This window comes from Capra hircus, chromosome 15 (genome assembly GCF_001704415.2).
Source record: "Capra hircus breed San Clemente chromosome 15, ASM170441v1, whole genome shotgun sequence".
NCBI classification, from domain to species: domain Eukaryota; kingdom Metazoa; phylum Chordata; class Mammalia; order Artiodactyla; family Bovidae; genus Capra; species Capra hircus.
In genome coordinates this window covers 4144220-4163777 of record NC_030822.1, presented here as the reverse complement: position 1 = coordinate 4163777, position 19558 = coordinate 4144220, and the positions used below count along the sequence as shown (strand labels likewise).

Sequence of the window (19558 nt, the reverse complement as noted above, 5' to 3'; positions counted from 1 at the left end):
AACAAATTCCCATATATTCTTAATGAATAAGTATGTGTTTATGGGGATAAAGGAAATGAATGTCCACATGTTTACTATAGCAGTTAAATGATATTACTGATTTTTGATTTAAGCTTTACCGCCCTAATTTAATAAAGTGGAAATCTACTTTGAAAACATTTTCGCACATGTGATATATACAATCCTTTACAGATCATAAATGTTGAAAAAATACATTTAAAAAGCTGACAATTACAAATATAATACACAACTAGATTCATGTGACATTGCAAAAGTTATCTCCATATACTTAACCCTTTATTTCCATAACCAAGACAGCTTTATGAATAAGTCACATTTTAGAAATCTATAGGAAAACATACAATGATTAGAAAAAAGTTTCATGATCTTACATAAGTTTGATAAGTTATATCTAGCAGGACTCGTGTCCATGAACATTACCAGAACATGATTATACAGATTAAGTTTTAATGAAGAGAAGCTTGATCCAGTTTCTGAAAGTTAAATTGCATATTCTATTTAGTTCAGAAAATTAATCAATCACAGAAATGAAGGAATCCATTTCATAGTAATCACATTCCATAAAGCCTTCTTCACTTCCCTGTTCCAGAGGCTGTAGATCAGAGGATTCAACATGGGGATGACCACTGTGTAGAATACGGAAGCCACTTTGTCCTGAGTCAGGGAGCAGCTGGAGGAAGGTCTGAGGTAAGTGTAGATGGAGGTGGAATAGAACAGAATGATGGCTGTCAGGTGAGACGCACACGTGGAGAAGGCTTTGCGCCTCCCCTCCCCTGCATGCATGCGGAAGATGGAGAAGAGAATGTAGCAGTAGGAGGTGAGGATCACCAGCAGACTTCCAACGATATTCACACCAGCAAAAGTAGACACAATACTTTCATGCAGGCGTGTGTCAGAACATGAGAGCTTAAAAAGTGGGGGACTGTCACAGAAGAAGTGATGGATGACATTGGAACTGCAGAAAGGAAAGCTGCTTATACAACTTGTGAGAACCATGGAGTTCAACAGTCCTGCTGTAAAAGCCCCTGCTGCCATTTTCAGGCAGACGGTCCTGGACATGATCAAGGAGTAAAGGAGAGGGTTGCATATGGCCACATAGCGGTCATGGGCCATTAACCCAAAAAGGATGCATTCAGTTGTGGCCAAGGCTATAAAGAAATACATCTGCAGAAAGCAGCCAGCAAAGGAGATGGACTTCTTTTCTGATAATAGATCTACCAGCATCTTTGGGGTGATGGTGGATGAATAACAAACATCCACAAAGGACAGGTTAGCCAGGAAGAAATACATGGGCGTGTGAAGCTGAGAATCAATTCTGATTAGGAGAATCATTCCAACATTCCCCACAACTGTAAGTGTATAAATCACAGAAAAAAGGCAAAATAGGGTAATCTGTAACTCTAGTGAGTCTGCTAAGCCCAACAGGATGAACTCAGTGAGCACAGTATAATTTTTTCTGGCCACTTATTACAGAAATTTTATGCTTAAAGTTGAATTCATTCTTAATATTTTCCTCTCAAAAGTTTACAGGAAGTGGTAGGTCTAATAAAATCAATCACACATGAAAAAAAAATCTAGGATAACAGAGCATAATATATAGAACAAGTGGAGCAAGAGGAAAACTAGTGGACAAATGAATAAGCATCGTGCTTAGTTGCTCAGTCATGTCCGACTCTTTGCGACACCACAGACTGTAGCCCACCAGGCTCCTCTGTCCATGGGATTTTTGCAAGCAAGGATACTGGAGTGGGTTGCCATTTCCTTCTCCAAGAATAAGCATTGGCATTTATTAAGCAATTCTCCGTGTTAAAGTGCACCTGGGTTGAAGGATTCTCAAATTATTGGGCTAAGTACACATATTTCACTTCAGTTTCTGCAAATGCAATATATATTCTATACTTTCTCTTCTAGCCTACATCCAAAATGCAAAGTACCAAACTATTCTAGCTGAAGGCCCTCCCATGGTCTGAATAGGTACGTGAGTTTAACTCAATGCAATTTTTTCTCCTCAGGACCACTCTTCATATTCTGCAACTCTAAAATCTATGTAAAGTAATTAGCCTCCAATTAAAATAAATAAATTTAAAAAATAAAATAAAATCTATGTATCAACACTTGAAAATTGCTTCTGTATTCCCCACGCAGTAAAAAAATTCCATTTCAAATAATCATCATTTTGACATTTACCGTATTCATAAACATGATTTTGTCATGTTTTAAATTAAAGCAAATGGCTCTTTCAATACAAAGCACACTATCAAATTAATGCCATGTATTGATATTAGCACACACTCTACCTGTCCACATTAATCAATGCCAGCACCAAGTACTTAACAGCATCCTTCCCATTACTAACTTTTCTAGTTTATTGTTTTCTTTTTTATTAGAAAGCCAAATAACTCAGTTGCACAAAAATGAAAAGAAGATTTTCATTTTCTAAAGGAAATGAATTTGAATTACCTTTGGTAAGAATCTGAGACACGTTCTAAACGTATACACACGGCTGCCTTTTATTTGGTTTTTCTTGAGGAGGGTTGCATAACCTTGAGGACGGGATTACAGGTTTTGGTCGTGGCATCAGTCCTCTGAAAGCATAAACCCTAATCTCAGAGGCAGTTAAAATAAGATCGCATGCAGCTAGATGCAGTCAAACGGGACGTGGATCCTGCATCCCCATGTGACTATTGATCTCTTTGTTACCTTAATGTTTCCCCAATGTTTATAAGATGTTAATTTTAATTGGCTGTTTAGTTGCTTCTTTGTAGCTTTAGCATATTCCAAAAGGGTGCATTTCCCACTACCAAGTTTTTATTTTTCCTTTTCTGTTTGAGTTTGTGTGTGTTCGTGTGTGTGTTCACCCCTCTCCTTGTCTCAGTGAATTTAACCTTTATTCCAGCTCAGTAATTGAGTGAAATAAATAAGAAAATGACACTCACTCCAATCCTTTAAAAAAACCCTTTTAAATACTCTACTCTGATTAAATAAGATAATATATTTAAATAAAACATATTTTTAAGATTCTGTAATTACGTTTGTTTGTTGAAACTGCCTGTGATTCTGATCTTACAAAGAATTTAAACTACAAATATTCCATAGCAAAAACACAAATCACAAAGAGAAATGAATCACACTGTGTGTCCATAAGAAGAGTCTATTTGCATAGAGAAATAAATAAATCATGGCAACATAGTCTTAGTTCAATCTCCAAGGTAACAGAACTAAAAATCAAAATAAATAAATAGGATCTAATGAAACCTATAAGTTTTTGCCAGCATAAGAAAGCATAAGCAAAATGAAAAGACAACCTAGGTCTGGGCAAAAATTTTTGCAAACCATGCAAATGACAAGGGCTTAATTTCCAAAATATACAAACAGCCCATATAACTCAATCACAACAACACACCAAAATAGCAAACAATCCAAGGAAAAAATTGCCAGAAGACCTGATTAGACATTTTTACAAAGAAAACATACAAATGGCCAACAGACACATGAAAAGATGCTTAACAACAATAGTTGTTCGTGAAAGGTAAATCAAAGCTACAATGAAGTATCACCTCACACCAATCAAAATAGCCATCATTAAAAAAAAAAACAAACTACTACTAATAAATGCTAGCTTAGCAGCAGCAGCAGTAGCAGAGAGCTTATGGAGAAAAGGGGATCCTAGTACATTGTTGGTGGGAATGCAAACTGGTGCAGCCACTGTGGAAAACTTATTGACCTTCCTTAAAAATCTAAAATAGAATTGCCATATGATCCAGCAATCACAACCCTCAGCATATATCTGAATAAAATGATAATTCAAAAAGATATATGCTCCCTTATGGTCCTAGTAGTACTATTTACAATAGCTAAGGCATGAAAGCAATCTTAATGTCTGTTGACAGATGAATGGATAAAAATATGGTACATATATACAATGGAATATTAGCCATAAAAAAGAATAAAATAATACCATTCACAGCAACATGGATTGACCTAGAGATTATCATATTAAATGAAGCAACTCATGAAGAGAGAGACAAATATCCAAATATGGAATGATATCATTTATATGCGGAATCTAAAAAAATGATACAAATGAACTTATTTACAAAACAAAGAGACTCACAAACATAGAAAACAAATTGATAGTTACCAAAGGAGAAAAAGGGTACGGGGGGCAAATTTGGGGTTTAGGATTAGCAGATACAAACTATTATTTAAAAAATAGATGACCAGCAAGGTCCTAGTATGTGTGTGTGTGTGTGTGTGTGTGTGTGTGTGTGCATGCGTGTGTGTGCACATGCATGTGTATACACACACAAGGATCTATATTTAATATCCTATGTCGTTGTTGTTCATTCCCTCAGCTATGACTGACTCTGCGACCCATGGACTGCAGCACGCCAGGCTTCCCCATCCTTTATTATCTCCCAGAGTTTGTTTAAACTCATGTCTGTTGAGTTTGTGATGCCATCCAACCGTGTCATTCTCTGTTGCCCCCTTCTCCTCCTAAACTCAATCATTCCCAGCATCAGGATTTTTTTCCAATGAGTCTCTTCCCATTAGCTGGCCAAAGTATTGTAGCTTCGGCTTCATCATCGGTTCTTCTAATGAATATTCAGCATTGACTTCCTTTAGAATTGACAGGTTTGCTCTCTTTGCAGGCCAAAGGATTCTCAAGAGTCTTCTTGAGCACAACAATTAGAAGGCATCAACTCTTCAGCACCTAGCCTTCTTTATGGTCTAACTCTCACATCCATACATGACTGCTGGAAAAACCATAGCTTTAACTATATGTACCTTTATCCACAGAGTGATGTCTTTGCTTTTTAATACTTTGTCTAGGTTTGTCAAAGCTTTCTTTCCAAGGAGCAAACATCTTTTAATTTCATGACTTCAGTCACCATCCTCAGTGAGGAAAATAAGGATATCTCAAAGGAAATAATAATAGACAGAATGTTAAAAGGCATATTCAGAGCAAGTCACCCAGTTAAAAGCATGATTTCTGAGCCTGAATAAGTGGTCAAACCCAGAGAATCAAATTTGGGAAGGCTTTCTTTTCATATTAGCTGAAGGAAATGTTTACAGAAGTGATCTTGTATCGAAGAGGTCGACGAGCCAGCCATGGCTGGAGAATCTCTCTTTTCTACCCTTTATCAATCAGAATAATGGTTCTTCTAGAAAGCTATATTCTTCTCATGCAGGTAGTATGTTCTGACATGAAAGTTATATTCAGAAACCAATATCTGAAGAAGCCCTACCAGCATATACGGAAAATTTTGGAAAACCTTTCTCAGAATTAAATGCAACAAATGATCTTTGCTTCTTCCTATTGTTCTGTGCAGTCAGCAGAGGTACAACTGCCAATGAGTTAACATTAAATGTCTCGAATATGATTTCATAATTTTTGCTCAAACATGCATCTTTTCATGAGACTATCAATACCAGGCCTGCTATATCATGCTTTGTCTTTTAATCTAATAAAGTTAATTTGATGTCTATTAGTTTTCAGGCTATACATTGGGACTAGAGAAAGAAAGCTGAATAATTTCATTGGAAAGAGAAACATAGGCAATATTCTGCAAAATTAAAAAGCAACAACAGTAACAAGACCCATTAATAAATGCTATGTGTTATATCAGATATATCAATATCCTGAATAGAGTTTGGGATTAATTTTCTATTTAAAATAACATCACTTTCTAACACCATATACAAAAATAAACTCAAAATGGATTAAAGATCTAAACGTTAAGACCGGAAACTATGAAATTCCTAGAGGAGAATATAGGCAAAACACTCTCCGATATACATCACAGCAGGATCCTCTATGACCCACCTCCCAGAATACTAGAAATAAAAGCAAAAATGAACAAATGGGAACTAATTAAAATTAAAAACTTCTGTACAACAAAGGAAACTATAAGCAAGGTGAAAAAAACAGCCTTCAGAATGGGAGAAAATAATGGCGTATGAAGCAACTGACAAACAACTAATCTCAAAAATATACAAGCAACTCCTGCAGCTCAATTCCAGAAAAATAAACGACCCAATCAAAAAATGGGCCAAAGAACTAAATAGACATTTTTCCAGAGAAGACATACAGATGGCTAACAAACACATGAAAAGATGCTCAACATCACTCATTATCAGAGAAATGCAAATCAAAACCACAATGAGGTACCATCTCAAGTCAGTCAGAATGGCTGTGATCCAAAAGTCAATAAGCAATAAATGCTGGAGAGGGTGTGGAGAAAAGGGAACCCTCTTCCACTGTTGGTGGGAATGCAAACTCGTACAGCCACTATGGAGAAGAGTGTGCAGATTCCTTAAAAAACTGGAAATAGAACTGCCTTATGACCCAGCAATCCCACTTCTGGGCATACACACCGAGGAAATCAGAATTGAAGAGACACGTGTACCCCAATGTTCATCGCAGCACTGTTTATAATAGTCAGGACATGGAAGCAACCTAGATGGCCATCAGTAGATGAATGGATAAGAAAGCTGTGATACATATACACAATGGAGTATTACTCAGCCATTAAAAAGAATACATTTAAATCACTTCTAATGAGGTGGATGGAACTGGAGCCTATTATACAGAGTGAAGCAAGGCAGAAAGAAAAACACCAATACAGTATACTAACGCATATATATAGAATTTAGAAAGATGGTAACGATAACCCTGTATGTGAGACAGCAAAAGAGACACAGATGTATAGAACAGTCTTTTGGACTCTGTGGGAGAGGGAAACGGTGGAGTGATTTTGGAGAATGGCATTGAAACATGTATAATATCATATAAAATACAAATTGCCAGTCCAGGTTCGATGCATGATACAGGATGCTTGGGGCTGGTGCAAAGGGATGACCCAGAGGGATGGTACAGGGAGGGAGGTGGGAAAGGGGTTCAAGATGGGGAACATGGGTACACCCATGGTGGATTCATGTTGATGTATGGCAAAACCAATACAATATTGTAAAGTAATTAGCCTCCAATTAAAATAAATAAATTTATATTTAACAGTTTTAAATATAAAAGGATAAGTGGATTAAAGGATAAGTGGATGTGTAGATTAGTTAGATATTGTCAAGTTCCCTTCCCTAGGATTTGTTCCATTTTTCATGTTTACTAGCAATGTATAAAAGTGTCTGTTTCCACACACTCATCAACACTTTACTTACGTGCTTTAGAAATTTTCCAGTGAGATAGGAGAGAAATAGTATGTCAGTATAGTTTTAATTTGTGTTTTTTTTTTCTTTTTTTTAATGTAATAGTAAGAGGTGCCATACCTTTTTCAACTCATTAATTCTGTCAGTGGGGAAAAACCACACCATTGGTCACTGAGTCCAAGTATTTGCATGTCCCATGAAACAGCATGCTATTGTCATAAGGTGTTGTTGGCAATATATTTGTCTTCTCTAGGCTATTTTGTTATGAAGTGAGATGCTTCTGGATATGTAGGAAGTGAAACTCATTTTTTACTTTTCAGTTGCCTTACTTCTTTATGAAGTGAGCTTTTTTGTCAAAAACACAGAGATATATAGATATTCAGAAAGTCCATAAGTGACATTGCTGGGAGATGCATGGTGGGTAGGGAAAGCAAATCCAAACCCAAAGTAAGTATCTACGTAGGTTCATCAGTAGTACTAAGGGTACCACTCTGGGGAGGGAAACTGTTCAAGATACAATATGTACAAAATTATTTACTTCAGCATTATTTATGATTACAAATATCAGAAACAGTTAAAATGCAAAAGTACAGGCCATACAATATAGTTTTATACAGGTTAAAAAATAATAATGATACTCCAAGAAGCAATATACAGTGGTTTTTAGTGTATGGAGTTAAAGTAAAAAAAAGAAAAATGCAGAAGAGTTCACACTGTGTGTTACTTTTTGTGTAAAAAAGGAAATTTAAATACACAAATAAAAGTCCAGAGATAAAATTGTAGAGTAGAAAAAAAAATTTATATTTAAAAAACTATATAATAAAGTTAACATCTTAACAAGAGCTGACCCCCTCTCAATTTCCTTCTGAGTTCTATTAAGTCACTCCCATTCCACTTTCATATTAAGGCTTACTTTTAATAGTTAGATTAACTTTAAAGGATTTTTTTGGTAGTTTGCAGAAGATTACCATAAGCAGGAAATCCATGCATCTATTATACAGAATATGTCAGTTTCACCCATTAAACACTGATATACCTGTTTTGGAACTATGCCCTGATTAAACATAACTGAGTGCGTGCTCATGTGGCTTTATGTATATGTATCACTCTGGAGGAGAGACTCATAGAAAAATAGGAAATGTTTGAGAAGAAAAGAAAGGAATAGAAAAAAACTGGTCTAATTGTGCTTTTTAACCAAACAGCTGTTTTCTATACAGAACACTGCCACACAATTCATATTTATACTTTAGTGAATATGTATGCATTTGTGGAAATAAAGGAAAAAAAGTTGAAGAGCTTACTATTACATTTAAAATAACATTCTTGAATTGTATTTAAGCATATCCCCAGGAAATGATTCAGCAAAATAAAATGGAAATATATTATGTATTTAAAATATTTTGCCACTGGTGATATATATATATCACTTACAAATCATAAATGGTGAAAACAAATGCATCAAAAAAAGGGAAAATTCATTAAATGGTTCATTTCATGTGACCTTGTTACTTTTGTCTCTATATACTTAGTCCTTTATTTCTCTAATCTAAATTTCTTTATAAATAAGCCCTATTTTAGGGATCTAGCAAAATATGCAATGATTAGAAGAAAGCTCTATGCTCTTACCTAATGAGGATGAATATAATTTCATCAAATAAATACTGTATAATATTAACTTATATGCAGAATACGTCATGAGAAATGCTGGAATGGATGAAGCATAAGCTGGAATCAAGGTTGCGGGGAGAAATATCAATAACCTCAGATATGCAGATGACACCACCCTAATGGCAGAAAGTGAAGAATTAAAGAGCCTCTTGATGAAAGTGAAAGAGGAGAGTGAAAAAGTTGGCTTAAAACTCAACATTCAGAAAACTAAGATCATGGCATCTGGTCCCATCATTTCATGGGAAATAAATGGGAAAACAGTAACAAACTATTTTGGGGGTCTCCAAAATCACTGCAGATGCTGACTGCAGCCATAAAATTAAAAGATGTTTGCTCATTGGAGAAAAGTTATGAGCAATCTAGACAGCCTATTAAAAAGCAGAGACATTACTTTTCCAACAAAGGACCGTCTAGTCAAAGCTATGGTTTTTCCAGTGGTCATATATGGATGTGAGTTGAACTATAAATAAAGCTGAATGCTAAAGAATTGATGCTTTTGAACTGTGGTGTTGGAGAAAAGTTTTGAAAGTCCCTCGGACTGCAAGAAGATCCAACCTGTCTGTGCTAAAGGAAATCAGTCCTGAATATCCATTGAAGGAATAGTGCTGAAGCTGATACTCCAATCCTTTGGCCACCTGAGGTGAAGAACTGACTCATTTGAAAGGACCCTGATGCTGTGAAATATTACAGGTGGGAGGAGAAGGGGACGACAGAGGATGAGATGATTGGATGGCATCACTGACTCAATGGACATGAGTTTGAGTTAAGTCCGGGAGTTGGTGATGAACAGGGAAGCTTGGCATGCTGCAGTCCATGGGGTCGCAAATGGTCAGACACGACTGAGCAACTGAACTGAACTGAACTGAGTATAAACAGAACATGATTACATAGACAATGCTCTAATGAAAATAAGTTGGACCAGTATTTCAAATTTCAAGACATAGTCTATTTAGGCCTGAACCACTCACAAAATAAAGGAACCCTTTTCCTAGTAATTATGTTTCATAAACCCTTTTTTACATCCTTATCTCTGAGGCTGTAGATCAGAGGATTCAACATGGGGATCACCACTGTGTAAAAAACAGAAGCCAATTAATCCTGAGTCAGGGAGTAGCTGGAAGTAGGTCTCAGATAAGTGTAGATGGAGGTGGAATAAATCAGAATAATATCAGTCAAGTGAGAAGCACAAGTGCAGAATTCTTTGCACTTTTCCTCCCTGGAAGCATACAAAAGGTGGAGAAGGGAATGTAGGAGTCGGAAGTGAGGCTCACCAGCAGACTTCTGACTGTATCCACACCAGGCACTACAGACAAGATGATTTCATACAGATACGTGTCTGAACATGAGAGTTTAATAATTGAAGGGAAGTCACAGAAGTGATGGATAACATTAGAACTGCAGAATGTGAAGCTGCTTCTTCAACTTGTCTGGAACTTGGAGTTGAGCAGTCCTACAGTGAAAGCACCTGTTGCCATTTTCAGGCAGACCATCCTGGACATGATCAAGGAGTAAAGGAGAGGGTTGCATGTGGCCACATAGCAGTCACGGGCCATTAACCCAAAAAGGATGCGTTCATTTGTGGCCAAGGCTAAAAAGAAGTTCATCTGCAGAAGTTCAGTCACTCAGTCATGTCCAACTCTTTGCAACCCCATGAATCGCAGCACACCAGGCCTCCCTGTCCATCACCAACTCCCGGAGTTCCCTCGGACTCATGTCCATCGAGTCAGTGATGCCAACCAGCCATCTCATCCTCCGTCGTCCCCCTTCTCCTCCTGACCTCAATCCCTCCAAGCATCAAAGTTTTTTCCAATGAGTCAACTCTTCGCATGAGGTGGCCAAAGTACTGGAGTTTCAGCTTTAGCATCATTCCTTCCAAAGAAATCCCAGGGTTGATCTCCTTCAGAATGGACTGGTTGGATCTCTTTGCAGTCCAAGGGACTCTCAAGAGTCTTCTCCAATGCCACAGTTCAAAAGCATCAATTCTTCAGCACTCAGCCTTCTTCAACAGTCCAACTCTCACATCCATACATGACCACAGGAAAAACCATAGCCTTGACTAGACGGACCTTAGTCGGCAAAGTAATGTCTCTGCTTTTGAATATGCTATCTAGGTTGGTCATAACTTGTCTTCCAAGGAGTAACTGTCTTTTAATTTCACGGCTGCAGTCACCATCTGCAGTGATTTTGGAGCCCAAAATAATAAAGTCTGACACTGTTTACACTGTTTCCCCATCTATTTGCCATGAAGTGATAGGACTGGATGCCATGATCTTCGTTTTCTGAGTGTTGAGCTTTAGGCCAACTTTTCACTCTCTTTCACTTTCATCAAGAGGCTTTTTAGTTCTTCTTCACTTTCTGCCATAAGGGTGGTGTCATGTGCATATCTGAGGTTATTAATATTTCTCCCGGCAATCTTGATTCCAGGAGCTTGTGTTTCTTCCAGTCCAGCATTTCTCATGATGTACTTTGCATACAAGTTAAATAAGCAGGGTGACAATATACTGCCTTGACGTACTCCTTTTCCTATTTGGAACCAGTCTGTTGTTCCATGTCCAGTTCTAACTGCTGCTTCCTGACCTGTACACAGATTTCTTAGGAGGCAGGTTAGGTGGTCTAGTATTCCCATCTCTTTCCGAATTTTCCACAGTTTATTGTGATCCACACAGTCAAAGGCTTTGGCATAGTCAATAAAGCAGAAATAGAAGTTTTTCTGGAACTCTCTTGCTTTTTCCATGATACTGTGGATGTTGGCAATTTGATTTCTGGTTCCTCTGCCTTTTCTAAAACCAGCTTGAACTTCAGGAAGTTCATGGTTCACGTATTGCTGAAGCCTGGCTTGGAGAATTTTGAGCATTACTTTACTAGCATGTGAGATGAGTGCAATTGTGCAGTTGTTTGAGCATTCTTTGGCATTGCCTTTATTTGAAATTGGTGTGAAAACTGACCTTTTCCAATCCTGTGGCCACTGCTGAGTTTTCCAAACTTGCTGGCATATTGAGTGCAGCACTTTCACAGCATCATCTTTCAGGATTTGGAACAGCTCAACTGGAATGCCATCACCTCCACTAGCTTTGTTTATAGCGATGCTTTCCAAGGCCTACTTGACTTCACATTCTAAGATGTCTGGCTCTAGATTAGTGATCACACCATCATGATTATCTGGGTCATGAAGATCTTTTTTGTACCATTCTTCTCTGTATTCTTGCCACCTCTTCTTAATATCTTCTGCTTCTGTTAAGTCCATACCATTTCTGTCCTTTATCGAGCCCATCTTGGCATGAAATGTTCCCTTCGTATCTCTAATTTTCTTGAAGAGATCTCTAGTCTTTCCCATTCCATTGTTTTCCTCTATTTCTTTGCACTGATTGCTGAAGAAGGCTTTCTTATCTCTTCTTGCTATTCTTTGGAACTCTGTATTCAGATGCTTATATCTTTCCTTTTCTCCTTTGCTTTTCACCTCTCTTCTTTTCACAGCTATTTGTAAGGCCTCCTCAGACAGCCATTTTGCTTTTTTGCATTTCTTTTCCATGGGGATGGTCTTGATCCCTGTCTCCTGTACAATGTCATGAACCTCATTCCATAGGTCATCAGGCACTCTATCTATCAGATCTAGGCCCTTAAATCTATTTCTCACTTCCACTGTATAATCAGAAGGGATTTGATTTAGGTCATACCTGAATGGTCTAGTGTGTTTCCCTACTTTCTTCAATTTGAGTCTGAATTTGGTAATAAGGAGTTCATGATTTGAGCCACTGTCAGCTCCTGGTCTTGTTTTTGTTGACTGTATAGAGCTTCTCCATCTTTGGCTCCATAGAATATAATCAATCTGATTTTGGTGTTGACCATCTGGTGATGTCCATGTGTAGAGTCTTCTCTTGTGTTGTTGGAAGAGGGTGCTTGCTATGACCAGTGCATTTTCTTGGCAAAACTCTATTAGTCTTTGCCCTGCTTCATTCCGCATTCCAAGGCCAAATTTGCCTGTCACTCCAGGTGTTTCTTGACGTCCTACTTTTTCATCCCAGTCCCCTATAATGAAAAGGACATCTTTTTTGGGTGTTAGTTCTAAAAGGTCTTGTAAGGCCTTCATAAAACCATTTAATCTGCAGAAAGCAGCCAGCAAAGGAGATGGTCTTCTCTGATATAAATCTACCCTCATCTTTGTAGTGATGATGGATGAATAACAAGCACTCACAAAGGACAGGTTAGCCAGGAAAGAGTACATGGTGTGTGAAGTCAGAAATCAGTCCTGATTAAGAGGATCATCCTAACATTCCCAACTGTAAGTGTGTAAATCACAGAAAAGAGCAAAAAGCGGATAACCTGCTGCTCCAGTGTGTCTGCTAATCCTGAAAAGATGAAATCATTCAGTGAAATATATTTTTTTCTGGCCATTTATTATAAATAAATTAGTGTGTGTGCTGCCAGTAATTAAGTTGTGTCCGACTCTTCGTGACCCCATATGCACTGTAGCATGCCAGGCTTCCCTGTCCTCCACAATCTCCTGGAGTTTGCGCAAATACATGTCTATTGAGTCAATGATACTATCCTACCATTTCATCTTCCACCACGCTCCTCCTTTTGCCTTTAATCTTTCCCAGCATCAGGGTATTTTTTTTTCCAGTGAATTGGCTTTTCGCATCAGGTGGCCAAAGTATTGCAGCTTCAGCATCAATCTTCCCAGTAAATATTCAGGGTTGATTTCCTTTGGAATTGCCTGGTTTGATCTACTTAGAATTGACTGGTTTGATCTCCTTGCAGTCTAAGGGACTCTCAAGAGTCTCCTCCAGCACCGCAATTCAAAAGCAACAATTCTATAGCGGTTAGCCTTCTTTATGGTCCAGCTCTCACATCCATACATGACTACTGGAGAAACCATAGCTTTGACTATACAGACCCTTGTCAGCAAAGTGATGTCTTTGCTTTCTAATGCACTGTCTAGGGTTAATCATAGTTTTCCTTCCAACAGTAACATCTTTTAATTTCTACTTAAACTTACGTTGGGAGTAAAAAGTTTGCTGGACATAGTAGAAATAGTAATAAATAATAGTAATAAATTAATAAATATTAACAAATAAGTCAAATATGAATAAAAGCTAAGGAAAACAGAGCATACTAAACAAAGTAACCAAAGAAAGAAGAAAATTAATGTACAAGTGAATAAGCATTGACATTTATTAAGCAATTTACTGTGTTGTATCTTGGTTGTATGACTCTCAAGTAATTGATCTAAATCGACGTTTCACTTTTGCTTTTTGCAAATGCAACATCTATGTTCTATTCTTTCTCTCTTAGCCCACATCCTAACTATAGAACTATCTTTGCTGAAATATTCACAGGTATTTGAATTAACTCAAATGGATTTTTTTTTCTCATAGAGATATCTTTCTATATTTTTCAACGCCAAATTCATGCATCATCACTCTTAAATCACTTTTGTGTTCTCCAAATAGCAAAAATAACCCATTTTAAATAACCGTTATTTTGACATTTTTCATGTTCTTAAGAATATTTCTGTAGTTCAGTTCAGTTCAGTAGCTCAGTCATGTCCGACTCTTTGCGACCCCATGAACTGCAGCATGCCAGGCCTCCCTATCCATCACCAACTGCTGGAGTCTACCCAAATCCATGTCCACTGAGTTGGTGATGCCATCCGACCATCTCATCCTCTGTCCTCCCCTTCTCCTCCCACCTTCAATCTTTCCCAGCATCAGGGTCTTTTCAAATGAGTCAGCTCTTCACATCAGGTGGCCAAAGTATTGGAGCTTCAGCTTCAACATCAGTCCTTCCAATGAACACCCAGGACTGATCTCCCTTAGGATGGACTGGTTGGATCTCCTTGCAGTCCAAGGGACTCTTAAGAGTCTTCTCCAACACCACAGTTCAAAAGCATAAATTCTTCAGGGCTCAGCTTTCTTCACAGTCCAACTTTCACATCCATACATGACCACTGGAAAAACCATAGCCTTGACTAGATGGACCTTTGTTGGTAAAGTAATGTCTCTGCTTTTTAATATGCTGTCTAGGTTGGTCATAACTTTCCTTCCAAGGAGTAAGCGTCTTTTAATTTCTGTAGTAGTTTAAATCAGGCGACTGTTCTCTTTACACAGCTCACTAACGAATTAATGCCATATATCTGTCCACAGTAGTAAAAGACAGAGACAGCACCACACACTTAATAGCATCTGTCTTAGTACTAACTTATCTAGTCTATTGTTTCCTTTTGTATTATAATCACTGTTAACTCAGCTAAGGCACAAAAATAGGAAATTTGTCACTTCAAATAAAATGATAAGCAGAGAAAATTTGAATTATATCTTTGTAAAAATTTGAGACAACTTTGAATACATGCTCATTCCTGCCTTTTTATACCGTTTTTTTCTTGAAGAGGGTAGGGTAACCATGGGGACTAGATAATAGGATTTAATTATAGAATCAATCCTCTAAAGTGGAAACTCCATTATCAAAAGTAATTACATAAGATCACATGCAGGTGGATGCAATAAAACACTATGTGGACTTGACTCATGATGTGGTTACAGATCTCTTTGTTACTTTAATGTTTCTTGCGGAAGTTTAAGAATTATTAATTTTGATTGATTGTTTAATATACTTTTTCTCTGTAGTTTTAGCTTATTCCAAAATGGTGCACATCCTCAATCAAGTTTTTACACTTTCCTTCAGTTCAGTTCAGTTCAGTGGCTCAGTCATGTCTGACTCTTTGCGACCCCGTGAATCGCAGCATGCCAGGCCTCCCTGTTCATCACCAACTCCCGGAGTTCACTCAGACTCGCGTCCATCGAGTCAGTGATGCCATCCAACCATCTCATCCTCTGTCGACCCCTTCTCCTCCTGCCCCCAATCCCTCCCAGCATCAGAGTCTTTTCCAATGAGTCAGCTCTTTGCATGAGGTGAGCAAAGTACTGGAGCTTCAGCTTTACCATCATTCCTTCCAAAGAACACCCAGAGCTGATCTCCTTTAGAATGAGCTGGTTGGATCTCCTTGAAGTCCAAGGGACTTTCAAGAGTCTTCTCCAACAACACAGTTCAAAAGCATCAGTTCTTCGACACTCAGCTTTCTTCACAGTCCAACTCTCACATCCATACATGACCACTGGAAAAACCATAGCCTTGACTAGACTGACCTTTGTTGGCAAAGTAATGTCTCTGCTTTTCAACCTTAGGGCAAGGAATTTATCCCATTCCTGTGTTAATCCAGCTCATTTATGGAGTGAAATAAATGAGAAGGCAACACTAACTACATCCACTTATTGAAGAAACACTCTACCTGAGCAAGTAAGGAAATAACATGAAAATATAAATTATTCTTGGTTTTAGAATTGCATTTGTTTTTTCTTTTTTCTTTTTTTAAAATTTATTGATTTTTTTTAATGAAGGATAATTGCTTTACAGAATTGTGTTGGTTTCTGCCAAATGTCAACATGAATCAGCCACAGGTATACATGGAAACTTATATTACCATACGTAAAACAGAGAGCCAATGGGAATTACTATATGCCTCAGAGCACGTAGGCATTTGTTTTTTTGAAATTGTCTGTGATTCTTAACTTACACGGGGATTAACTACAGATTTTCCATATCAAATACACAAGTCACAGGTGAAATAAATTACATTGGGTGTCCATATGAAAGGAGAGAATATTTACAGAAATAAAATAAATTATAGGAACATTTTCTTTTGTCATTCTTTCAAGGCAATAGAAATAAAAGCAAAAATAAACCAATGGGACCTAATGAAACTTAAAAGCTTTTCCACAGGAAAGGAAAGTATAAAGAAGATGAAAAGGCAATCTTCCAATTGGGTCAAAATGTTTACAGACAATGCAACCAACAAGCACTTAACTTCCAAAATAAACAAACAGCTCATATAGCTCAATAACAGTACCACCAACAGACAGCCCAATCCAAAAACGGACAGGCGGCCTAAATAGACATTTCTACAAGGAAGACATACAGATGGCTAACAGGCACATGAAAAAGTCTCAACTTTCTTAATTATTAGAGAAATGCAAATCAAGACTACAATTCAGTGGCACCTCGTATAAGTCGGAATGGCCACATTAAAAAGTCTAAGTAAGTAAGTGAAAGTCACTCAGTCGTGTCTGACTCTTCATGACCCCATGGGCTATATAATCTATGGAATTCTCTAGGCCAGAATACTGGAGTGGGCAGCCGTTCCCTTCTGCAGGAGATCTTCCCAACCCAGGGATCAAACCCAGGTCTCCCATATTGCAGGCAGAGTCTTTACCAACTGAGCAACAACAGAAGCCCATTAAATAGTCTACAAATAGTAAATGCTGGAGGTGTGTAGAAAAGGGAACCCTCCTATATTGTAGGTGGGAATGCAAATTGATACAGCTATTATAGCAAAGAGTATGCAGGTTCCTTTATAAACTGAAAATAGAGTTGTCATATGATCCAGCAATTTACTGCTGGGCATATATCCAAACAAAATTATAGTTGGAAAAGATATATGCACCCCTATGTTCATAGTGGTACTTCACTTCTAAACAATCTGCCCTATACTTTATCTACTAATTAAAAGCTCTGAATTCCTTTGTTAACTATTAGTCTTTGTAAAACTTTTTGTCCTCATTTGTAAAGAAATTTCATTCTAATATTCATAATATTTTCATGTAAGCTTATTTTTATAAAGCATTATTGAACTTTTCCCTCTCATATCAGAGGAAAACAGACCTCTTCACATGCCAGTATTGACCTGGATTTTTGAGGAAGGATAAGGATATCCCAGGGGCTTCCCCAGTGACTCAACTGGTAAAGAGACTGCTGCAGTGCAGGAGACAACAGTTAGATCCCTGGGTTGGAAAGACCCCCTGGAGTAGGAAATAGCTACCCAGTTCAGTATTCTTGCCTGGAGAATTCCACTGAGAGAAGAGTCTGGTGGGATACAGTTCATGGGATTGCAAAGAGTCAGACATGACTGAGTGACTAACACTAGGAAGCATGTTGCAAAGCAAACAATAATACATAGAGTGCTAAAAGGCATATTCAGAGAGAAATACCCAGTTTAAAATAAGATTTAAGTGGTCAAAACCATGGAACCAGTTTGGGAAGGTTTCCTATGCATGTGATCCAGATGATAAAGAATCTGCAATGTGGGAAACCTGGGTTTGATCCCTGGGTTGGGAAGATACTCTGCAGAAAGGAAAGGCTACCCACTCCAGTATTCTTGCCTGGAGAATTCCATGGAGAGAGGAGCCAGGTGGGCTATCGTCCATGGGGTCGCAAAGAGTTGGACGCAGCTGAGGGACTTTCACTCAATGGGACTCAATGAACTCTATGCATGTTATGATATAGAAGTGATCTTTTACCCAGGAGATCAATGAGTTGGCCATTCAGAAAATCTCTCTTTGGCACCAACACTGACCCCAAAAATGGTTCTTTTCCTATAAAATAAGACAGTCTTTTCATACCCTCAAGCAGGTAGTGTGTTCTAAGATGAATACTATATTCAGAAGCCGGTACCTGAGGATGCCTTACCAGCATATATGGAGGCATCCCCAGATTCTTCCCTCTCTAATTCTTGTAGAGACAGGGGTGTGTGTAGGAGCATCTACACTGATTCTCATCCTATAGGACTCACAGCTTTCTATACACACTGAGTGATTGATGATCATACAGGCACCACCCTTTCGCATCACTGTGGTCACATCTATACTGCAGCTTTAGAGGCTATCTCCCAGCACTGTCTAGCTTCCTCACTCTAGAAACTGGTTTCCAGTGTTATCTTCATGAGAGGTGTTTTGCAGTGAAAAACAAACAAACAAACAAACAAACAAACTTCCTGACCTGCCTTGCCACAGTTCACAAGGAAAATCTGGAAAAAACTTTCTGAACTCAAATGCAACAAGTTATTACTACTTCTTCCCATCATTCTGTGAAGTCATCAGAGGTATATCTACCCTAAGTTAACATTTTATTTATGTCTTGAAAAATGATGTCATATTTTCAGTTCAAGTGCTCATCTTCAAATGGGACAAAAAGTACTAGGCCTGCTACACTTTGTTGTAAGTCATTATTTTAGTCTATTATTTTTTAGACAACATGTTGGCACTGGGGATATAAGCTTGAATATTCTCGTTTAATCAGAATATGTAGGCAGTGGGACTTCCCAGGTGGTTGGACATGGGTTGGATCTCTGGGTCAGGAAAATCCCATAGAGGAGGAAATGGCAACTCACTCCAGTGTTCTTGTCTGGGAAATCCCATGGACAGAGGAGCTTGGGGGCTGCAGACAATGGGGCTGCAAAGGGTTAGACAGGACCGGGCAACAGAGCATGCATGCGGGCAGAGAGGCAATGTTCTTGAATGTTTAAAAGCAACAACACTAACAAAAACCGTTAATAACTGCTATGAGATCTTCCCTCGTAGCTCAGTTGGTAGAGACTGCCTGCAATGCAGCAGACCCGGGTTTGATACCTGGGATGGGAAGATACCCTGGAGAAGGAAACAGAAACCCACTCCACTGTTCTTGCCTGGAGAATCCCATGGACAAAGCAGCCTGGCCACGAGAGGCGGACAAGAGTTAGTGACTGAACCAACACCACCATGCGTTATTTCAGAGATTTCAATACCTCAGACTGAGTTTGGGATGAATTTGTTATTTAAAAATAGCAGGAGGCTTTGTTTAATCTAGACATATGATATCACTTATCTATAATAGTTAA

The 19558-nt window shown here is 38.2% G+C and overlaps 1 protein-coding gene and 1 pseudogene across 1 annotated transcript; both read right to left on the bottom strand.

The window, feature by feature from the left end:
- LOC102176348 (olfactory receptor 5F1-like) lies at positions 541 to 5135 on the bottom strand. The gene is made up of 2 exons (XM_005690240.2): positions 5096 to 5135; positions 541 to 1484 (listed from the first exon to the last, which is right to left on the bottom strand). The coding sequence occupies exons 1-2, from the start codon at positions 5133 to 5135 to the stop codon at positions 541 to 543; spliced, it is 984 nt and encodes a 327-aa protein (XP_005690297.2).
- On the bottom strand, positions 9799 to 13245 carry LOC102176629 (annotated as a pseudogene).